We start from the raw sequence: 25017 nt of genomic DNA, 5'->3' as shown, positions 1-25017 counted from the left end.
GGGAGACGGAAGGAAGGAGCATGTCACAGCCTCATGCCTTCAGCTCATTTTTAACTGAACCAAGCCCTGCTTTCAACACTGTAATCCCTGGCACTATAAAAACACGTGACATCAACAAGCACCGCCATCATAACACCTGAAATTGTTCAAGGTACTTACCTGGGGCAGAAACACTGAGGGGGGAGACGGAAACTCCCTCAGCACTGGCGCTCACTTTTCCAGACTCCATCAGGAGAAACTGGGCTTTACAGCTTGAGGCACTAAGCCCGGGAAGCAGCGCGCATGCCGCTGAGCTGGTCCTCAGGGAGCTGGAAAGGGAGAGGAGGGCAGCCCCGGGGTCGCAGGGCAGGGAAAGCGGGGGTGGGGACGCGGGCTGCAGCCCCGCTCTGAGGCCAGACCCAGCCCCAGCCGCCCGCCCCCGTTTGGGTCCGCAGAACCCGCCTACCCGGGACACAGCCCTCCCAGGGGCAGGGACGAGCCTGCGGCCAAGGTGAGGAAGCCCGGGAGGAGAGGACTCGTGGGCGGGAGAGGGGAAAAGGTCGCCAGCCTCGGACTGAGGGGAGCCCGGCTGGGGCGAGAGGCGGCAGGTGCACACCTGGCCCTGGACAGCTGTGGCCCTGGCGCCGGGGTAGGTGGCGCGGGCAGAGGGGTCTGGCCCGAGAAATTCAGCTGAACACAGGCTGACTCGCGCCCTCGCGGGCTTTGACGCGAGGACCGCCCTCCCGCAGACGCCTGACCCCTTTCCCGGGAGCCCCCCACCTTGCATTTCCACAGCCAGAGTCCCCGGCCCCAGGCAGGAGCTAAAGGCCTATCGGTCGACAGAGCTGAGAAGACTTTGGGGCCGATTCCCAGCTCGGAGTTGGGGCTTCCAAACCCCGGTCCAGCTGGCACCGACTGCCCATGAGCAGGAGGGCCAGAGATCCTCTCTTGGTTCTGTGATAGAGGCTGGGATATCAAGGGAGGGAGAAGATGGGGGGAGGAGGAGAGGAGGGGAAAAGTGGAGGGAGACAGATGGACAGGAGGAGCAGAGAGTAGGTAGGGATCTGGAGAGGGGAGGGGAGTAGCGGAGATATAGAGAAAAAGCTTTACATCTGGGGCACCCCGAAGGAGGCGGCCGACCTGACTCTGTACCATTCTGTAACCCTTCAAGGCCCTCAGCTCAAGTTTTACCTCCCTGGTCCAGCCCTCCAGGCGATGCCTCTGCTGAACCCCTACGGGGATCACACCCGTTGTCCCCACTTGGAGCTGGGTTTCCTGTTGCTCTGGGAACCAAGCACCAGCAGGTGTTGTCTCTCAGAACTACCTTGGGAAGTGTACATATTCCCCTTTTACAGGCTGGGAAAAAGGCAGGCACGATCTCTGCCTTAGCTCCACTGTCCCAGGTTTTGGCATTGCGGGGAGCGGGAGGTACAAGATCAGAGCCCCAGACAGAGCAGACTGCCTGAGTGTTGGTGCATAGTCCCATCCCTCCTGGGTAAAACACACCTAACTCAAGTGGAACCATCAAGGGCTCACAGTAGGTTCCTGGGTGTGGGAGAGCTGTCCTCAGTTCCAGTGCCCAGCTTGCTAGGTAGATAGGAGTGTTACCGAGTCCAAATTCATTCTCCTCAGTGAAGGACAGGCCAATAAGTTGGGAGACCCGCTGCTGGGGCATGGAAAAGCAAGTTTCTGTAGAGCTAGATGGCAAAATAATGTCCTGGAAAACCATCTCCCCAAGTCAGAATTCAGGCTCCTTTCCTACGTGCTTGGTTGTTGCAATCTTCCTGGTGTAGGAATTCCTTGTTGTTAGAATCATTTGTTCTTGCAGCTATCTGCCTGGGTCAAATCTCTGTAAACCTCCAACAAAACAAACGTTATTTTCTATTCTGTAATTTGTTATCTTTTTATGAATGGATAAGTGTTAAATATCCTTAAAGGTCAGAGCCTTCAGAATAGGCTCTTCTGTATATTTCAGGCTCTAGGCAACATTGTTTTACAAGCAAGATGAAGCCTAGGAGACAGAGCAAAGGGTTAAAGTCAAAGGAACAGATCTAATATGGAGTCAGGTTTGTTTTTTTCTATTACCGAGGCAGAATCCACTTGAGGATTTAAATCCCTTTAAGTTAAAAATAACTAAAACTTTAAAGGAATTTACATACATAGGTGGGAACGTGCATAGCATATCTGGAAAAGCACACAAAGGTTAGTAAACAGTGGCATCTCCAGGGATGGCTGGAAGAACAGGGGACGAGGGAAAACTTCTTTCACTTGTGTATTTTTGTGCTGTTTGAATTGTTTTTAACCATATGCATGTATTCCTTTTTCAGTTTAAAAAAAGTGTAATGGAGCAAAAGAGTAACAACTCAGCAAATACAGCAGCCATGGAATCACTGAGCCATCAATTTGATTTCAGTCAGGAAGCATTTATTGACTCTCTCCTATGTGCCCAGTGCTGTTTTAAAACTTCTTTTATTATTATTAATTTTATTATTATTAATAATATTATTATTGATTTTATGAATAATATTATTATTGATTTTATTTATTTATTATTCTTATTCTTATTCTTATTCTTATTCTTCTTCTTCTTCTTATTATTATTATTATTTTATAAAATAGCAACATGCTATCCCTCACCCCTGCCCATGGCTGGTGGAAAACCAACTGAGTTTTTATTGAGTTTTTTTCCAAGGAGTAGAGATGAGTTATAAACTGAACACATCTTCAGGGCAAAACAGGTGGAGTGGTTTTACAGCACGCCAGACAGCTATGAAGGGTTTTCAATAGAGGCACCCAGACGCTGAGAGAGAAATCCTCCAGGACCCTACAAAAAGCTGCCCAAACTTCTTTCTCCATGGTACTATTGAAATAGGAAAGAACAAATCTGACTCCATAGTAGATCTGTTCCTTTGACTTTAAGAAAGCCAAGTTAATACGCTCCGGTCTTTTCATGGGTTATGATGTCACAGAGGAGATGGACAGGTTAACAAGGGACGACTCTGCAGTGATCACGGAGCCGGGGAGCGGGATGGGCAGCAAGATGTTTGACGCAGCCGCAGCTGGGATCGCGCTTCTAGGCAGGAACCCACAGTCACCTCGACAAGGTGTCAAACACGTGTGTCCACATCCTCATCACCTGACATGTATTAACGAGAAATGGAAACCCATAAAATGACAATAACCTTGGTGGATATACTGTCCAAATTGCAAAGTCATAGTTTGACAACTGGCCATCCTGGTTCCCTGGGATTCATTCTTGGAGAACCTTAAAAACCACTCCTCTGTCCTCAAGAAGTGCTTTCTAGTTGTCCGATCTTTGGCTCAGGGATACAGCACTTTCAAGTGAACTTCAATGTCTGCACAGATTTGACTGTCTTTCACCAGTTTCACGTGTCCATTCTAAAGAGGCCTGAGCTAAGTCCATCCTCCGTAAGGTCGATTCCCTCCAGTGACTACTCATTGAGCCTGCAATTAAAAGTCAACTGAACAAGGCTGTCTGTCCTCAGCTAAAAAGGTCACCCACCCTTCACTGCTTTCTTAATCTCCTCTCCTGGCTAATTGCAACAGACTAACACCTCCCTCTACCAAGCTCCCCAACTATGTCAGTTTGTCTCCCCAAAGAGAAAGTAAGGTCCATAAAATAGGAGACAACTCCATAGTTGTTGCCGACGAAATGAATCACAGAGCTGCTGTGGTGCAAAATGTCTCCCGAGATTCGGGTTCCTTTATTTTTTATACCATCTACACAAAGGAGTAACTCTTGCCAAGCACAGACAGTAAACAGTTTTTAGGTTGACGCATGTGCACTACATCTAAGGCTACCTTATCTTAATTACACTGAGACTCTCCTGTTCCCAGGCCTGTTCCTTTTGAGGAACTAATAAACATTCTTGTCTGCAAGCAATGTTTCCCCTGGGAATGGGCAGAGTCCCTTGGCAGGAATTTCTGTTTGCAGATAAGTCCGGTCACTTCTGTGAAATGTCCCGCGTGCAGGCACATCCACAGCTTCTATGCTAAGTTTCCTTCACATAGTTACCTCTGAATTCCTAGCATATAGTAATGTCAATAAATAGAAATATGATTGTGGCTTCTTTCCTTTAAAACATTTCTGGTTATTTAAATGACCCTTGGAAGAGAGGTGTTTGCGGTCCAGTATCTTGATCCACAATACTCTGGAGGCCTTTTTCGGAATGGCTGTTCACTGATCCATTCAAAACACAACTTCTCATTCCAGGAATAGCTGTGCTTTTCTGCCAGGAGTTTGTGGTCACTCTCATGCCAGAACAGCTTTAAACTATATCCTTAATTTGGATTTGTTATTTTTCCCCTCTTCCAAAAATATTGACATTCCTTACTTTCTTGCCTTGAGGATTTTTTTTCCTAGTTCTACCTTTAGTAAACCAGGCTTCTCGGGATGGGCTTGCCCTTACAAATGATCAGCCATCCAACTCCCAGTGTGAGAGGAATCGGGCTCGCCTCCTGCCCTCCTGTCAGGGCAACTAAAACTCAGTTCAGGAGCCAACAGGCACCCCAGGGATTCTAAGGCTCGCTTATCTCCCAGAATCCCTGCTTTCTGGTTTGTCTTGGCTTCTGAGGATTTCCCCTCACTTTCATGACAATTAGCTGTGCAGCTTGAAAGATGAGGAAGGAAGGCTTTATTTCTTAATCAGCATTTCAAGGAACTTGTGTAATGAAGGTTTTCACGAGATTCTAGAACACTCCATTGCCGAGACAGAAAACACACTAGATATTTTCTAAATTTAGATATCATGTGCATTTTTCTTTGTTTTTGTTTTCTTAACTGCTAACAGACATTTTTTAATTTAAAAAAATAACGCCCCAAATAGGATAGAACATTGAAGGGGCATACAAAATTAAAGGACAAAGACAGAAAAATGATAAATACTGTACAAAGTTAATATAATACATACTCTATGGATCAGATCAGCAATTCTCAGTAACAGCTAATTGAAATATGATCATGAGGTAAAACGTCTCTCCTGTCAGGAGGTGGCCAACAGAAAATAGAATTAATACAACAAACTAAAATTCTAAGTCTGGGGAGGTACAGAATGCTACCAGCTAAATGTGTCTTCTTCTGGAAAAGAGGGAGGCTCAACAGCTCTTTACTGTGGAGCCTGAACCCAAGTGAGGGCGGTAAAGTGAGCTCTGTAAGTACCCAATTAACAAAGTGAGTGATGAATAAAGAGACGTGAGCTTTGATGACAGAGATGATACTACTATTCACTTGTCCTGTAAAGTATGTCTTCACGTTCAGTGATCAAACCTCAGCATCCTCAGGGATTGAGATTATAGGAAAATGCAAGGCCGGTCCCAGACCTCCTCTTTGAGCTCGTGACATTGCACTTAGATGTCTCAAGGGCACCTCAAACTCCACCTGCAAAGAGCTGACTTCATGGTTCTCCTCCAATAGCAGTCCTGCCCAGGGCCCCTGGTCGGGGGACAAGGTCTCCCTCCCTATCCCAGCTCAGGCCCATCACTCACAGATGTGACTGGACCCCTCGTTCAGGGCCCAGATTTCCTCAGTCATGGAGTCCCACCACCCATACCTGTCCTACCAGGTACTCAATGGCACTCACTCAGCACTGACTGTGTGCTGGGGACCACGCTGCACACTGCACACACGTAATCTCACTGGATCTCCACAGCAGTCTTGGGAAGTCGGTACATCACTGCTTTAATTGATTAGATAAATTGTTTCACTTCATTGAGTGCGTCATCCAAAGTGACACGGCTACTGAGCCACAAACCTGGGACTGAAAACCACTTGAAAATTGAACACTGCTACACCTCGCAGCCACCCTACTCTGACTCATCACATCACCTCCTGCCGAGACTTCTAAATGTTTCTAAGCATACTACAAGAAAAAAGTGATCTACGAGAGCACCCCACTCCCCTTCTAAAAATCTGTCAATGACGGTCCGCTGCCCTTAGGAGAAAGCCCCACCGGCCTGAACACAGCCCAACGGCCCGGCATCCGCGTCCCCTGCGCGGCCTCGCCGCCTCATCCACCACACAGCCCTACACGTGCCGTGTCCAGGACAGGGATGCTGACTCCGTACAACCCGGGGCCCATCTCAATCGAACAATGATCACCCTCTTCAGTGGTCACCCTCTTCATTGCTGACTCTCAGAAAAATATTTTCTCAGGATGAATCAATATCTTTTTCCTTACAACTTCCCGTCATTGATAATGAGCTCCCCCCAAAAGAGAGAAGACATAATTCTCAGTCTCCTTATCTGTAAAGTGTGAATAACAAGGAAATATGTGAGGTTTTAAGAGAAATAATATTCATGTGAGGCTGAGGGACAATTCCCAACATACAGTAAGCACTCAATATGTGCTTACTTAATATTAATAAGAATATATTGCATTCCAGCAACCTTAAATCAATGTTTTAAGGCTTTCTCCAACAGACTGACAAACTGTTGGACGAACCCCTTTGAGCAGATCAGCACAAGTGTACTAGGAGAGGTAAGTGCTGACTCCAGTTACAGCTGCAGCCAACCAGCACTACGGGGCGGGGGCAGTTTGCTCAAACTCTTACATGTTGCTTGAGCATTTAGTTGTCGTTATTGAATAATGACAGGTGTTCTTTAGTCAAAGCTCCTGAAACATAAATCTTCAAAGACTGATGCAAATTAGGTTTAAAGAACAACACTCTCACTCGAAATTATTTGAAAATTATAGTCTTAGCTCCTCTGCACATCAAAAGGCCATGTTCTTAATGTATCTGACTAAATACACCAAAAGGTTTGTTTAAAAGAAATTAAGATGAAGCCATCCTGAATAAGCTCTCAGTATCAACTGCACAAAGCCTCAACCAAGGGTCTCATTTCTCACTTCCAGATAGGTGTTCAGGTAGATTAACGTGAGTCTTGGTTTCTTATAACATGGGGGTCAGAAGAGTTGTGGATAGATTTATGTAGCAAATATAAACCTAGAGTATTCGCTGTGTGGGTATCCTAGAAATAAACAAATTGATATGTAGTCCCACCCTTAAGAAGCTCAGCCTTTCCATTTACAACAGCATTAAAAATTAAATGAGAGATACATTTAACAAAAATTTACAAGATTTGTACATTGAACATTTTAAAGTATCACCGAAATAAAATTTAAAAGATCTACATATATGGAAGAAATCTCATGTTCATGGAATGGTAGACAATATTGTTAAAAACGTTAAGACTCCCCAAAGTGATCTACAAATTCTGTGGAATCCCTATCAAAATTCCAGCTGACTTCTTTGCAAAAATTGAAAAACTGATCCCAAAATACATATGGAAGTGCAAGGGGCCCAGGACAGACAAAACAATCTTGAAAAAGTAGAGCAAAGATGGAGGACTCACTTTAAAGGGTACTAAAAAGCTATAGTACTCAAGTCAGTATGGTACTGTCATAAGTTTGGATTAATAAATCTATGAGACACTATAAAAACCCAGGGGGAAAAAACTTACATTTACATTCAGTTTTCCACAAGGGTGCCAAAAACACTTCATTGAAAGTAGAGTCTATTCAACAAATGGTGCAGTGACACCTGGGTATCTGCAGGGAAAAGAAGGTATCTGCAGGGAAAAGAATGAATCTGGAATCTGGACCCCCATATTTTATATAACAAATAAAATTAATTCAAAATGGATCACAGACAGAAACGTAAAAACTAAATGTATAAACTATTTAAAAGAAGACACAGTATAAATTTTTGTGGTCCTAGGATAGGCTTTGGTTTCCTAGATACAATACCAAGAGCACAAGTGATAGAAGAAAAAAGCAGATAAACTGGACTTCATCTAAATTAAAACTTTTTCTTACAAAGGACATCATCAAGAAAGTGAAATGACATTGGAGGGGGTATCTCAAGTGATAGAGTGCGTGCTTAGCAAAAAAAAATAAAATAAATCAATACATCTAATTACCTCCACTATAAAGAATTTTTTTTTAATGTTTAAAAATCTAAAGTGAAAGGACAATCTGCAGAATAGGAGAAAAAATTTGCAAAGCATGTATCTAATAAGAGAGTTGTATTCAGGATATAAAACAAATGCTTACAACTGAACAATACAAGAAAATAGACCCAATTTTTAAATTTGCCAAGGATTTAAATAGATATACAAATGGCCAATAAGCATATGAAAAGATGCTCATCATCACTAGCCAAATCAAAATGAAAATGAGATCGCTTTTTACACCCACTAGGATGGTTATAATCAAAACATGGACAATAATAAGTGTCGTTCAGGAGGCAGAGAAACCTCATATGCAGCCAGTGGAAAGGGACAATGGTGTAGCTTCTTTGGAGAATTATGGTGTTTCCTCAAAAGGTTAGCGTTATATGGTTCAGCAATTCCACTCCTACATATAGATTTATCCCTCAGTATCCTCGGGGGGTTGGATCAGGAACCCCCCACCCTGGATAACATAATCCAAGGATGTTCGAGTCCCTTTACAGCCATCTGGATCCATGAAGTGGAAACTACAGATATGGCGGACCAACTGTACAGCCAACAGAATGAAAACATACTCTCATAAAATCTTGCACATCAATATTCATGGCAGTATCATTCAGAGTAGCCAAAGTTACAAACAATATCCATCCATTAATCAACGGATAAACAAAATTACCAAGAATAGGCCCACAAACTTTTGGTCATTGAATCTTTGACAAAGGAGGTGAGAACATACAATGGAGTAAAGACAGCCTCTTCAGCAAATGGTGTAGGGAAAACTGGACAGCTGCATGTAAATCAATGAAGTTAGACTACTCCCTCAATGCATACACAAAAATAAATTCAAAATGGCTTAAAGACTTAAACATGTCGACAAGATAGTATAAAACTCTTAGAAGAAAACATAGGCAAAACTTCTGACATACATCTCAACAATGTTCTCCTAGAGCAGTCTACTCAAGCAATAGAAATACAAGCAAAAATATACAAGTGGGAAATAATTAATCTTACAAGCTTTTTCACAGCAAAGGAAACAGTAAACAAAACAAAAAGAAAACCTATGGAATGGGAGAATATATTTGCAATAAATGAGACTGACAAGGGCTTAATTCGCAGAATATGTAAACAGATTTACACGTAATAAGAAAGAAAAACAAACAATTCAATCCAAAAATGGGCAGAAGACCTAAAGAAACATTTCTCCAATGAAGATATACAATTGGCCAATAGGCACATGAAAAAGTGCTCAATATCATTATCAGAGAAATGCAAATCAAAACTGCAATCAAGTCTCACCTCTCACCAGTCAGAATAGCCACCATTCAGAAGTTCACAAACAATAAATGCTGGAGAGTCTGTGGAGAATAGGGAACCCTCCTACACTGTGGTGGGAATGCAGTTTGGTGGAACCATTGTGGAAAACAGTATAGAGGTTCCTCAAAAGACAAAAAATTGACCTCCCATATGACCCAGCAATCCCACTCCTAGGCACATATCCAGAAGGAACCCTAATTCAAAAAGACACCTACACCCCAATGTTCACAGCAGCACTATTTACAATAGCAAGACATGGAAACAACCTAAATATCCACTGACAGATGAATGGATAAAGAGGTTTTAGTATAATTGTAAAATAGACTACTATTCAGCCATAAAAGTATAATAAAATAATGCCATTTGCAGCAACATGAATGGAACTGGAGAATGTCATTCTAAGTGAAGTAAGCCAGAAAGAGAAAGAAAAATATCATATGACATCGCTCACATGTGGAATCTAAAGAAAAACAAAAAAGAAAAAACAAAAAAGAAAGAAACAAAAAGATAAAGTTATTTACAGAACAGAAACAGACACAGAGACATAGAAACCAAACTATGGTTACCAGAGGGGAGAGGGTGTGGGAAGGAATAATTTGGGATTTCAAGATTTGCAGATACTGACTATGTGTAGAATAAACAGCAAGTTTATACTGTATAGCACAGGAAAATATATTTAATATCTTATAGTAACTTATGTTTAAAAATAATATGAAAATGAATTCAGGTATGTTCCTATATAACTGAATTGTTGTGCTGTACCCAAGAAACTGACACAACATTATAAACTGACTAGACTTCAATGAAAATATTTTTAAATAGACCAATAAGGAAAAAAAAGAAAAAGGATATTATCAAACCAAAAGAATAAAGTACTGATTCAGTCTACAATATGGATGAACCTTGAAACTTTATGCTAAAATAAGCCAGACACAAAAGGACAAATAGTGCCCTTTTAGATGAACTGTATCTAAGCGTTTACTGTACTACTCCTGTAAATTTTCCGGAGGTTTGAAGTCTATCAATATCAAAATAAAATGTATTATTCATTAAAAACATAAAAGGATTCTTTAAAGGAGGGCTTTAATTATTAAATGCAGAAGTGCAAGTAAAGCTCCTGGAACAACACTTTGCACGTCCACAGACAGTCACTGCTTTCACTGCCACTCAGAGGGTGGTGCCAGCACTGATGAAGGCTGCCTCCACTCGCTCCCCTGCAGAGAGGTGTGAGAGCCTGGGCTCTGACAGGCAGGGTGACGGTGACCCTGGGTCAGACACAGCCATGCCCCAGACTCTGCGATAACCAACTTTCTTATGCAAACTGCTCCATGTAACATAAACACGCTACAGGGATGTAACTTACAACACAGGGAATATAGCCAATGTTTTACAATAACTATAAATGGAGCATAACATTAAAAATTGTGCATCTATTGTACACCAGAAACTTATATCATATTGTAAATCAGCTATACCTTTATAAAAAATTAAAAAATAATTTAAAAATGTTATCTCTTTAGTAGGTAATTTGGTTTTTAAGTAAATACTAAACAGCTTAGAATGTATAAAAGCATTAAAGTGTGATGTTTGTTTACATATTTATTTACTTTCAGCCTCCTGCTAAAAGAGAAATTAAACAATTTTTTTAAACACAGCTTAAAAACCATAACAACAAATAGACAAAATGAGAGTGAAGAGAAAATGGAGATTCAATAATTAAATGAAACCGGGGGGGGGGTAAATTCATAAAAATGGATGCCATTAAGCCAGGGTAAGTGTTAAAGGCCTACTAGAAATTCAGCTGTAAGATTCTTGGCAGCTGATGTGAAGGAAAAGCTCAGCTGGGCTAACGAGCTAAGTCATAAATCTAAGTGTGATAAGTGTCGCTTTAGTGATCTAAGTACTGCTGGGCTAACTCGTAAATCTGAAGTTTAGTGTTAGTTTACTGGGCTAACAAGCTAACTCGTAAATCCAAGGTCAACAATTGTCAATAACGTGATCTGTTCCAAATTGATAAGCTCCAGAGTACTGATTCCTTGCTTTTAGTTGTTTGAGCCTTATTAGCTAATAGCCCCATACTTGTAGTTAAACCTATAAAACCTCATGTGCACATCTTGGAGGTGCTCAGAGCTTCAGAGCAGAAGCACCTCTGAGCCCGCCGGCATAATAAATCTGAGTACTCCAACCCTCCGAGTGGTGCTTGTTTCTTGGCTGTCCTGTGGTTTCTGTAACATTAAAGCAAAAAGAAAAAGATGATGAGGCGGGCGAGAGAGCTCAGAGATAGAGCGTGTTCTTAGCATGCACGGGGTCCCGGGTTCAAGCCCCAGGGCATCGACTAACAGATAAATATACCTAATTACCTACCCCCCCCAAAAGAGACCCAAAGTAAAGAAAACGAGAAATTTCTTTCCTAAAAAAACCTGATATTAAATTTAGATTAAATATTTTAAGAAAAATAGAAAAAGATGAGTGACACAAGCGATAATGCCCGAGAGATAAATCCGCGGTGGCTGCTGGAAGGTCCCCATATCCCACGTGCAAAAATCTGAAACAACCTTCTCACCACTCAGAGTCATCCTCAGCCCACCCCACCCCTCTCCCTGTTAAACGCAGGAGCACAGGCAGGGCCTGGCCTTTGCTCTCTCTGTGTCATCACAGTGAGACAGGATGGAAGGGGACAGAGCACAGCCATTCAAGGAAGGCCACAGCAATTATCATCAAAATGGTGAAGGATTAAACCTCCAATAGGCCTTGAGGCTCAGGATGAAGAGATTTAACTTCTAGCAGAGCTTGAGCTTCATTATACACCCATTGTAATAGTAACACGGTGAATAACACGCCACCAGGCACCATGGCAGTCCCAAGGCTAGCCACAAAATGTCAAAGGGTGGGAAATGGCCAACTCCCCGGGAATCCCAGCCCCTTGCCCTTAGGCTGGTCCTTCTACTTATTAGCAAATGAAACCACCAAGCCCAAGAAAACAAGCAACACAGCGCCGCCTCGCGGTCAACATTCTTTCTCCCTCTTCGGAGAAAGCCCACGCTCTGTGGAGTGTGTACCTACTTTTAATCTGAGCACCCAACCCCCACAACTCGTGGCGATTCTCTTGCCTTTCAATGTATCTCTCTGAGTAAATCTACCTTTACTCAACAGTTGTCTGCTCTTGAATCATTTCCTACACGAAGCCAAAGACCAACATCTGGAGGGACAAATCCCAGGGGCTCAACTAATGCGTGGGACACAGCCCTTCTCATGCCCCACATCTGTTTTCTTGTATCAACAGGACTGGGTTGTGAAGGGAGTTCTTGGCCCCAGCTAAGGGACAGAAGCAGCCCTGGCGTCGGCCCGGTTCTCTGTGGTTCTCTGTTGTGCTGACTCCCAGCCACAGAGCGTTCTCCCTAGGCCTGTCCCCACAAAACCCTTCTCTCCAAAATACAAGAACATCATGTCACAGTCCTCTTGTTCAACCAGGAAATGTTCAGCCCACTTTTTCCTTCCCCAGTAAAAACCTAAATGTTCTCCCTCCCATCCCACCTCTTCTTTCTTTGTGAGGACCCTGCTCTCCACACAGACCATCCTGAACGCAGGTGCCTTGCTGGCTGGGGCCGAGATGTTTCAGTCTCACAGCCTGCGTCCTTTCACTTTACCCTTGCTACCTTAAGCCTTTCCTGAGTCTCCCACAAATCTGATTCTGAACTTCACAAATTGCTGAGGTTACAGTCACTATGTTCATACCTCCCAGATTTTAGCTAGTTTTCCTTCGCAATATCTTCACTAAGGAGCTGCATCAAGAAGTTTAAAGAGGCTATTCTTACATTTGAACTGAGGTGCCTGCATAAAATTTAAATGGCTTTGAAGAGAGAGTTAACCAGGGACAGAGTTGTCGCAGGTCCTAGTCAACAGTGTCACGAGGCAAAATGTTCTTCAAAGGCTCAGAGTGGCTTCTGAACACGGAGTCGGCAGGGAGGAAATGCCAGGCAGTGAGTGGGGTGAGTGACACTGGGTACGCTTCCCCAGCTGGGGAAGAATTGGATTTTGTTCTAGTTTTCCAAACAATTTCTGACTACCATTTTCTCTTATTGTCACATACCATTTCCTACGAATTAAGAAAATCAATGTCAGTCATTTGGGTCACTTGGGAGAAGCTACGCGATGCCATTCACAGGGATGGGACATGACAGCCACACCAGTCTAGGTTAAAAGACCAGTGGGGGTAATTTCCGAGGTATACAAGGGCATGCAGCAAACTCCCCAGCTTCAATGACCTCATCTCAAAGGTGGGGCCAATACAACTACCAAGCAATGCGCGTGATGATTATGGCCAACATCTGTCTACAAGGTAAGTGCCCGTGACAGCTGCCGCTTAATGGTGAATGAGTACGATCAGCGAGGCTCAGTCTACCTGGCCACACGCGCCCTGCCTTCCTGCCTTGGTGCAGCAGCAGAGCTTGTTTAGCTGAGATGAACGCCCCCAGAGCAGCCCCGACGGGAAAGCTCCAATCTCTGCACAGCGAGGTGTGTTCCTTTCCTTCTCAAAGCTGATCACAGTTTGCTGTCGTCTGTTTTTATGTTTATCCCTTTACTACCTGCCTCCCCTCCTGGGTTTTGCTCAAAAAGCACAGGGCCAGGTATGTCTTGCTGCCTGCTGGATATTCTGGGCTGGGAGACAGGCGAGGCCACACCTGCTGAACGGAGATTCCAGAAGGCCCAGGGGCCGATGCTGAACTGAGGCCCATGCACCCAAAATTATGGTCTGAGTTTGGGCAAATTACACAGTCTTATTTACCCTGTGATTCCTCATCTGTCCAAGAAAATAACTGCCCATGGCACATACAGTTACAAGGATTAAAGGAAATCACCAAATTCACAACATATTCAAGGGGCCACCAGTGCGTCCTCAACAGACACATGCTGCCTTTACGGCTCTGACACACGCTAAGTGGGGCGGACGGACGCAGTGAACACTGCTAAGTGCCAGTGTGTTAAGTGCTTCATGTGTATTATAATATTGTTTACAACATGCAACAAACTCAGGAAGAAATGAATATTATCATGCCCATTTCACAGATTCACCAACAGGTTAAGGGAAGTTACACTCTAGTCCAAGGCCCTTTGGTGAGGAAATGGCTATTTAAGCCTGAATCTGAGCCCAGGCCTAGGCTACTTCTCTCTCCAATCCACCTGACCACTTGCCTATGAAAGCCACCTGTCCAAAACACAAGTTTGCACAGGCCAGCTCTTAAATGCAATGTGTGCCACTGTTTGTCAATGTTGGTTAATTACCATAAACTGCTCTCCCAAACCGCTACAGAAAATACAGGTAGACCCACATCCCTGCCCACAAAGAAGAGGAGTTCTGTCATGCCTTCTTCTGTAGTGTGCAGAACACCTTCCCTACACCACCAAATCTTTTTTATATGCTTCATCCATGTTTATGTTTGCACACGGCATATTAAACTAGAAGGTAACTGCAGTAATTCCATCTCGGTTGCTTTCCAAGGTGGCAGATTATCCTTAATCAGTCCGTGAACGAAAATACTACAATGTGTATGAAAATACTGCAACCATGTCAGTAAACAAAGAATGCTGAAACCAGGTCAACAGCGGCTGCCGCCACCCCCCAGCGAGGACAGGCCTGCAGCCCAGCCTCTGCAGCCACTCACAATGGTGCCCTCTGAGGGGACTCAGGATAAGAAAGGACAGGATACTGGCCCTAGATAGCTAGGTGCTTGTCAAATGAATGAATTCAGTGAGCCCAAATGTTTGCTTCCTCCCATAAATATAAAAGCACTAAATTCTTTAACTTGAGATATCTGGTTTTCTTTAGATAACAAGCTATCTTTTATTGTTCCAACTACCTGGTCTTTGTTGTAAAGCTCCTATATATCTTAGCTCCTCCCCTAAGTCTTTGGAACAGTCCCTCAGAGAAATCTGAGAGGCTATCATCCCCGCTGGAGTCCTCTCACCGAATAAAACTTAACTCTTAACTTTTATGCTGAACATTTATTTCAGTCGACACAACTTACAACAAACCCAGGAAGAAGTGAATTTTATCATGCCCATTTTACTGATTCACCAACAGGCTAAGTGAGGTTACATTCTATTCCAAATTCCTATGGTGTGGAAATGCCGATTTAAACCTGAAGCTGGGGTGCCCATGCCTGTGCTCCTTCTCTCTCCCATCTACCTCATCACTTCTCTGTGAAATCCACCTGTCCAATACACAAGTTTGCAGCCGGCCAGCTCTTAAATGCAAAGTGTGCCACCATTTGTCAATGCTGGTTAATTACCATAAACTGCTCTCAGAAGCCGTTACAGAAAAAACAGGTGGACCCAATTCCCTGCCCACAAAGAAGAGGAATTCTGCCTTGCCTTCACCTGTAATGTGCAGAAACACTTCCCTACACCACTAAATTAAAACGTATGCTTCATCCGTGTGTATGTTTGCACAGGACTCATTAAAGAACAAGGTGTGTGCAATAATTCCATCTCGGTTCCTTTCCAAATATACAGATTAACCCAAATCAGATCCAGAACAGACACAACTCATCAAATCCGCAATGAAACACACTGGATTAAGAACAAAATGCTTGTCCTAGTCCAGAAAACTACGGGTCCCTCTTTCTTCCTGTCATTATACAAACCCACCAGAACTCAATAATTTGCTGTCTGCTCATCTGGCAACCAAACTCAGAGAAGAGTCATCTCAGCAGAGCACCCTACTGGGGAGAACACCCCGCAGCAGCACTGCGAGCTTCTTGCCCTCCCGCATGCTCTGCTGACCCTTAGTGTCCTCCGTGACCAGGCCAAAAGAGCTGTTCCCAACAGCTGCAAAGTCCCACACATTAAATAAAAGCATTTTATTTTAGACGATATGTTACATATATACCCATCTCTGAAAGCAGCTTTTCCAGGAGCTCAAATCTTCAACATTAATCTGCAAAGGCAATCCGGGTCCCCAAGGAAAAGCAAGTCTTAAGACGATGCTAAGGCCTCCAAAGTCCTCTCCAGAATCATCAATCAAACTGCCTGCAGGTCTGCAGCTGCAGGCGGGTACATGTCTGTTTTTAAAGCACCCCCCTCCTGCCTTCGTGTGCTACAATGTCCCTCTACGCCCTCCCATCTCAGGGTAAAAGCAGCCAATGCAGAACCTTGCAGGGCAGCACTGACAGTACTGGACACAGAGGATCAGAGCTAAACTAAGCCTTCTGATGACACGAGCTTGTCACTCTGTCACTTTACAGATGAAAATATATATATAGAGAGGTGGGGTGATCTTGCTCAAAGTCACACAGCTAATAAGTGGCAAAGTATATAACCCTGCTCCTCCCTTCAGCGTGACGCCCCATCTGGGATGCTCACAGTGTTCTCTCGTGCCTGCCTGACCAGTCCTTTCCGGTCACTGATAACCCACCACAGTGTCTGTCCGCAGGCTGCCTTTTCAACATCTTTTCCCTCCAGTTTCTCAGGAAAAAGGCTGCTCCGGCCACTGTATGACTTCCGGCTCACCGAAACCTCCGTGCTCAGGCCAGTCATGCCTGTGTATCCGGCACCCTGCTCAGAGGCTCTTCCGTCCCTGCAGGTGGATTTTTCCACTCTCTGCAGGACACCCCCTCAAGGGAGCCTTCCTCTCGCCCTCAGCATGGCAGGTGTCCCAGGCCACATCCCGAGCTGCCCCATTAAGAATGCTTGTGCCCAGTTCTGCTAGTCAGACCAGCAGCTTCAGAGCCCAGGTTTATGCCCGGGTCACCAGGCAGAACTACTGCCCATCTCCCAGCCCCTACCCAGCATGTCACCAGGAAGTCACAGTACGTGCCCCACCCAATCCAGAAGGCTGTTCACTTGCCAGCACTGATGATGACTGCTTTCCAACCTTTGGTCAGTTTCACACAAAATAGCAGCTTTCACTTTGAAGCGGGGGGGTTTTCCTTCTGCTGTCCATCCTTACCGGAAACATCAATGGAAACCAAATCGCCTTTTCTCAAATCTATTCTGATGACACATTTCCACCCACAATACTCACATACTGAAGAAGTTTGGGTCCACGTGGTTTTGTTTCCCTTACGCTAAGTGGCTCAAAAGACTTTGGGATTCTTTCTCTTTGGAGGGTATTTGTTTGTACTCAGTTTATCGGCTTTAATCTGTTTTTGTCTCTCTCGTCAGGGTCCGTGGCAGTTGCCACTTCTCTCTCCCTACAGCAGCCTCCCTCCCAACTTCTAATCTAGGAAATCAGCTGTGATGAGGGGCCCGGGGGAAGTCACAGAAGATGGATCTAAGGCACAGAGAGGCGACATAATTTGCCCGAGAAGATCAGCTTCAACCCCCAACAGTGTGTCACGTCCCTCTGTTTAACTCTTATGCTAAACTACTTAACTTTTAATAGATTATGGTTATAAACAGATGAGGTATCAAAATACATACAAGGACACACGTCAACTCTAAGATTTTCATTAACTCCACTATTTTGCTTCTATTTATTTTATTTGTATTAAAAGAATTAAGAACCTCTGCAGTCAATATAGCAAAATGTTAATGGGTTTTAAATCCAGAATATAGAGGCATAAGTGTATTACTCACACTTTTTTGTATATTCACAAGGTAAAATGATTTGAAGGTCTCTCTCCCCTGCCCCCTACCCACTACTGGCTCTCACCTGAACTCCCAGACCACACATCTAACAGCCTTTCATTTTACCCACAGCTGAACTCATCAGTTTTCCCGCAGAACTCCCTCTGCAGCTTCCCCTCCTCAGAGGGCAGCAGGACCATCATTTACCGTATTAATCCACCCAAAAACCCTGGCCTTACTCCATCCTACCCACACAGACATCATTCATCCTTTCATTTTACCATCTAACATGACTTCAATCTGTTCGCTTTTTCCCACTGACCGTCCCACTTCTCAGGTGGAAGCCACAAATACTTCCCACATGGAATCATGAGTCTCCCAGTGGCCCCCCAGCCACTTTTCCCTACTTGACACAAATGGGATTCTGTCACTCCCATGCTTTTAAGACTCTTTTCAAACCCACTGTTCTTAGAAGAAACTCCAAGTTCTTCACCTGGTGAAGGTCTTTGCCATGAAACTATCAGCTCAGGGAGGGGAGGACCCGCCCTTTCCCCTCAGCCCCACCCTCTGGCAGAGCTTCACCTCTGGAGGACCTGCTGAGCTACACAAGCCTGTATTCTAACCCTGGTCTTGAGTTCTTAGCAAACTGCTTCACTTATCCATACAAATCCAAGGTAGATTAGAAAGATGTTAGATATTTAACTAGACTTTTGATTTGGGGATTTTGCACTAGCAACCTGCAAGTACATGTTCTAATACTTCTGTCTTCTTAAAACCACACCCAGATTTCAGTGGTATCTGTGGAATGCTTTCAGAATAAAAGGAACTGTACTTTCACAGACTTTATGTTTTATAATATGAACAACCTGGACAGGGTCACGAATAGAACCGCCTAAAAAGTGACAGAAGACGGGTTAGAGGCATAAAGCAACAGGTCGCAAGGACAGCAAGAGCAAAGTTGTTTCTCCAAATCCACCCTAAAAAGTGAATGAACAGAAAATTCTGAATTTTGAAAGTAAAAGACTATCATATAAAAAATAAAATAATCCTCTTCATCAGGGTTTCAAGATCTGACTGCAGAATTTTTAGCAGGCCATACTGAATCCTAGCACAGAAAAATCAGATGGACTAGTGGTGAGTAAGTTCCAGGAAAACGGCAGTAAAACCTCCACTTGTAAGAGGACACACAACCACTTGTCGAAGGTGATTGTAAACCACATTCTGGAGAAATTCAGAAGATTCAGGTTCCACTTCCAGATGGTGATGACAAGGAAGAACCGCTTGGATGCACGCTTCTAACTGAGTCACCGGCATTCTAACACTGCAGGGGGAAAAGGAGGCCCTCAGTCAAGAGCAGAGGTGTTCCTGTCGTGTTTCGCAGGCCGCGCCTCGGGCACTCAGCGCCCTGCAGCAGCCCGGCCCCAGGCGAGGACACGCAGCGTGGCCCCCCAAAGCAGGAAGGGCACTGTGCTTGAGAAAACCCACCCCTGATGTGGGCAAGAGGGGCTGGTGTGGTTGAGTGAACCTATAAATGCCCACAGAAACACACCTGCATTCATTCAAGTGATACAACCAAAAGTAGCAGGCTATTTTGCAAAATTTCAATTGTCAGTGGAAATTTTACCATTCCTTTCTGCTTGTCCCCTGCACTCTGAGACAGGCTCAGGCTCTCTCACACCTGCAGGTCTGATGCAATAGTTGTGAAGTCATTTTACTTTGCTGCGATTGTCCTCGCTTCCCGTATCACTCTGTCTGTCCTCTCTTAACACAGTCAGATGTCTCTCCCTGAGTTCCTTGCTCCTGCTCCTCAGATCCTGAGATAAAGGGCAAGTGAAGACACATGACCAGAAAAGGCACTGTGGACTTGAACAAAGTCCTCAGTGACCCCCTAGGAGAGTGCTGCCTACCTGTCAACTTCAGTTCTCAAGGTTCTGCCCAGGGTGACATCCAGCCAGGAGAGTGGCCCAGGCCAATTAAAAGCTGTGTGGCTTGGGTGCGGGGACAGGTGCAGGAGCTGTTTCTGGAGCCGGGCCCCTCCACACCTCTGCTCCCCTCTCTCCCTAGGCCCAGCTGCCAAGCCCCCAGCCTCCCTGATATTCTGCATTTCTCTTCTACTCTACTCCAAACAATTTTCCTCTTCCTTTTTTCCCAAATTATCCCCAGCTGGAGTGATTTTTCAATCACAGTATCTGAAAAAATTTCCTGCAGCCGAAAAAGAGGTCTCCAGAGGTCAATGCCCATACGCTGTTTCCTGAATAGAGCCCCAGGCTGGGGGGACCCTCACCAACACTCCTGGGGGCATTAGACATGTTGCGGGGTCAACCACCCTCAACAAGAGTTTGCTGAGACCCCAAAGCCCGCACAGCATCCCTGCTCACAAAAATGTAGTCAGCCCACTTATCAGTTATTAAGAAGCAAAAATACAAAATTGCTTATGTTTCTTACTAAAATTATTTATGAGACGGAAAAAGAAATTGTAATAGGAAAGAAGAAATCTGACTCCGTGTTGGATCTGTTCCTTTGGCTTTAATCCTTTGCCCTGTTTTCTAGGCTCAGACTAGTTAGCTCTACACCTTTTTTGAAAGAAAGTTTACTTTAGCCTGAAATATACAGGAGAGCCTATTCTCTGGGCTCTGATCTTTAAGGATGTTAGCTCTTCTGCACTTATGTAGAGAGTTTCAAGTTGCAAAATAAAGAATAACCTTATTTTTGTTGAAGGTTTTACAGGGGCACCATGATTTCACCCACATGGACAGCTGCAAGGACAAAGGACACCAAGGACAAACAATTCGTACAGCAAGAAGTTTGCAACAACCAACCACACCCCCTCCCCTTTGCAGTATAAAAGGAGCATGAATTCTGACTTGGGGAAGAGGGTTCTCCAGGAAATCAGTCTGACATCTTCTGGGTCTGCCAGCTTTTCAGATAAAGTCACTATTCCTTGCCCCAACACCTCATCTCCCAGTTTATTGGCCTGTCATGCGGCAAGTAGAATGAGTTTGGACTCGGTAACAAAATACATTGGCGTTAGTATGTCTCCACTTCTTCCTCATTTCCAATATGTAGCATGCACATCATTTATGATCTAGTGAAAATAATTCATCAAAGACAACAATAATAAGAAACTCACCTAGCTATCAACACTGAAGTCACAACCTATTAATTTTACATGCCATTTAACAACAAAACCAAAAAACTTAATATAAAGGCTTGATTCCATGGAAATAAAATTATTTCTAGTCCTACAAAACTTTTTCTTTTCTATTTTCTTTTCTTTTCATTATTGAAAGGAAAATAAAAATCAAATCATTTTATTTCACGTATTTTTGTTATAGCTACATATTTTAAATACTACAAAGAGATTTAAATTGCAACACAAAAAGTTCACATATTAGTATAAATATATATATACAATCAATGGGGATTAGGAAAAGAATAGACATTTACTAAAAACCCACTGCACATCCAGTCTTTTACAAGCATATCCTGGAATATAAGCTCTATGATCCAGGGGTCCCCCACCCCCATTCTCATTGCCAACTCCCTTAGTAATCAACTACCAAGGCACCAGCATAGAACCACACAATCAGTATTTTAGGTATAAGTGAGGCAATTAGCTCATTCAATTCTAAAACAAAAACCCTAAAATAAATACTGAACTTATTTACAGATAAAGAAAATTGGACACAAAAAAGTTAACTATCTTCCTCAACGTCACGAAGCTATTAACTGGTAAAGGCAAGATTTGAACTCGTCTGCCTGATTCTAAAAACTAAGGTGGAAATCCCATTCCACTTGTGATGGTCCAGCAGCACAAACTATCACCCTATCTTTGTTCAGATCAAGCCTTAGACAGCCTGAGACAGCACCCCTTTCCTATGGAATTCGAGGGCAAATGATAAAAATAAGGGTTTTATATCCAGCAGTTTTCTTAGGTCTCATTTACATAAAGTGTCAGCAGGTCAGCAGAAAAACTCTGGGCAATGTGAGTGGGTCCAGAGCTTTTTGCTGATAAGAAACTCAATCTATCAGGATAGAGTGACATTCCCATGAGAGGCCACATGGACATAAACTAAAGGCAGCTGAGCAATGAAAACTAGCAAGACCCTGGAACTCAAGCAAGAAAGATACCTGCTATCCCACACCCATTTGCCTCTTCATCCATGTGGACACAATGTCAGGAGACCCAGGTTCTTGTCCAAGTTACACCATCATGGATTCTCACCCATAAAAAGTTACGACTCTATGCTGTCTTAAGTCCTTTCCAACTCAAATATGATGACACCAATATCTAAGCAGAATCTCTATGTCTCCACTTCCTCTCTTCTAGTAGGAGAATAATTCTATAGCCACAGAGAAATCCAATAAAAAACCATGCATGAAGCCAGGAGAAAGTCTGCTTAAGAGACTTTGCTCTCACACTCAGTGAATGAAAACTCAGAAAAAGTGGTCCTTCTCCCTCAGGAATTCAGAGGTAGCCAGATGTGTGTGTGTGTGTGTAAATCAAATACAGTCAAGTCTGGGATGTGAACAGATTTTTTTATGTCACTGTCATTTCTAGGGAATGAGCCAACTTTTAAAGTAATTTGAATCTAGTGTTCTGAGAGAGTCTCAGGATCTTTTGGTGGAGGAAGGGAAAGGAAAGGAGGAGAGGTAATGAAGCAAAGGAGTAAGTATACTGCTAGGGAAAGGCGAAACATTAATTTTGTTCCTACTGGCATAACATACAAATTAGGAACTGTCTTTCTCCCGATGTCTTGTCGAGCACTGAGTTGCAGAAGAAGCGACAGCCTATTTCTCACTGAGCTTGTGACTATACGTGACATCTTGTAGACACAGATAATATACCCTGAACAAATGCTAGCAGCAGGTTGTAATTCTCCTGTTTTGAGAGACAAGAAAACAGGAGTTCAAAGCGGGTAGATAACTTGACAAAAGTCAGAGGACCAGTAAACAAGAGAGGATGAATTCAAACTCAGATCTGAATGCAGAGTCTGATCTTCCCACTCCCAGGACTGGAAAATCCTTAACACACAGACTCCCCAGCTCCCCTGCAGTGTTCCTGGCACCAAGCATTTCCCATGGCAGAGGTCTCCAGTTCTCACAGACACAGCGCTCTGTGCAGCCAATGACCTTCATCGGATCTTGATCACCTACCTGCCACGCCCACAAGGCTTCACCATACAGGCAGGAAAGCTGGCTTTCAAGTGCATACGAAGCCACCCCCTGTCTAACCTGGGTTCTTCTGGGGCTTCTCCAGCCTAAAGGCAGCCATGAATCTGCTCACAGTTTGTACATGAGCCACACTACCTCTCTCCATCTGTCTCCCCACCTATACTACTTAGCTATGACCATTTTGAGAATCTTGGAAACAAATTTTTAAAAACACAAAAGAAAGGATTCTGTAACAAGTACTTAATACTTACAATTTTAAATGACAATTTACAAAGAGAGTATTTACAAACCGAATCTGCCTTCCTACGTGTCAGTTTGAACAGTTAAAATATATAATAGCAAAAAATTTTCACTTACAAAATTAACAAAAACATCAACAATAATCTGGAATAAACTCTAAAACAATGCCCATGTTTTACATGGAGAAAGTACAGGACTGTACTGAGTGGTAAAGTAAGAGGTGTGAATGTAGAGACATCAACATATTGTATGGAGGAAAGTAGTTTTGTAAAGATGTACGTTCTCCGAAATATAATTCACAACTTACTAAAAAATCCCATGACAACTCTTATCTGTTTTTTTTTTAACTTGAAAAAAGTATTTTAGTATTCTTCAGGAATAATAAAGTCATAATACTAGCCAAGAAAATTAGGGATGGAAAAAAGAATCTAAAAAAATCGCATTGTCAGATATTAAATAAATTTTTACAATATGTTAGATATAGCACTGGAATAAGAAAGTAAGATTGACAGAAATAAACCATGAGCTCAAAAAGAGACTCTAGTATACATAAGTATTTTTTACAGGTGGGATTTCAAATCAAAGAGCCAAGTATGAACTCAATAATTGTCTTGGGACAATCAGAGAATCACCTGGAAAAAACAAATTCTATTCCAGTCATAATGACCACAAGAAAATTTACAGATAGTGATGTAAATATTAGAAAGTACTAATAACAGCAAATATAAATCTTTGCTCATATTAATTCAACTTCTCCTCTCTATAACAAGTACTATTATCATCTCCATCTTAGAGATTAGAAAAACCTACAGAAGAGATATATACCATTATAAGAAAGTATTTCTAAGAATAAAATCAAGGATAAAACCCAAAGAGAAGACATTTACTATCTTAAGATTATTTTGGGCCACAACAAAAATAAACCTACTGAACAAAATGAAAGGCAAGATATGACAAGTAAAAGCTCTGTGATACATGTTGATGAAGACAAGGGGTTAATGTTCATAACATACAAAGAGCTGTCACAAAGCAACAAGAAGCTCCCTCACTTAAATGTGTGCAAAGGACAAAAGGGATCATTCACTTTTTAAAAGTCAGATGGCTAATGAGTGAAAAATGCTCAATACCTCTCTGGTCATCAAGTGCAAACTAAAACAAAGAAAAAGCACTTTTGCTCATCATATTGGCAAATGTTTTTAAAAGATATTCTAGCTAGTGTCCATCTTTGAGAGAACAAACTGTTAGCGAACTTTTTGGAGGACGACATATCAATGGATATGTAAACTCTGAAAAACGTGTGTACACACACACTGAACTCCACTTTTAGGAATCGTTTCACTTAGAAAAAAAAATCAGTTCAAAAACATGTACTCATCAGAGCATTTACACAGCACTTTTTACAATGGTGGGAAGAAAAGCTGAAGTGAAATCATATCCAGCGATAGACAATTGGTTACATAAGTTATTCTACATCTTTTCATTCCCCACAGGAGAAGGAATTTCTAGAGTCACTTGAAAGCAGCCTGTGATGTATGTAATTGTCACATCCAGGGACTGAATTTCCAGAAACCTTAACTAAAGGAATACTCATTCAAGGTCACCGGAATGTTTGTAAAAAGAAGGATGCCAGTCAAACATCCTTTCTGACAGTGGAAAATGGAGAAAACTTAAGTATCCACCATCAAGACAATGATGCCGTAAATCAAGGCGAGCTGTAGGCACTAAGTGGCCAGCGTTTCGGCGTGGTCCAAGGCCTTGTCCACAGTACTCTC

General features: G+C 43.1%; 1 protein-coding gene across 5 annotated transcripts in view; it reads right to left on the bottom strand.

Annotated features, from left to right (window-relative positions):
• Nucleotides 1-314: 314 nt before the first annotated feature.
• The window catches only part of LOC135323024 (uncharacterized), an 89559-nt gene continuing 64856 nt past the window's right edge, over nucleotides 315-25017 (bottom strand). For 4 of the 5 annotated variants that reach the window (XM_064494273.1, XM_064494274.1, XM_064494275.1 and 1 more), the window contains one exon: nucleotides 315-1043. In XM_064494273.1, the coding sequence (XP_064350343.1) occupies nucleotides 442-1043 (602 nt within the window). In that variant the 3' untranslated portion in view covers nucleotides 315-441. Of the gene's footprint in view, nucleotides 1044-16532; nucleotides 19152-25017 lie in introns of those variants that run through there. The other variant, XR_010384102.1, reaches the window with a different exon arrangement.

Source organism: Camelus dromedarius, chromosome 15 (assembly GCF_036321535.1).
Source record: "Camelus dromedarius isolate mCamDro1 chromosome 15, mCamDro1.pat, whole genome shotgun sequence".
Classification (NCBI taxonomy): domain Eukaryota; kingdom Metazoa; phylum Chordata; class Mammalia; order Artiodactyla; family Camelidae; genus Camelus; species Camelus dromedarius.
The sequence above is the reverse complement of the archived record's forward strand: the minus strand, read 5'-3'. Positions and strand labels throughout refer to the sequence as shown.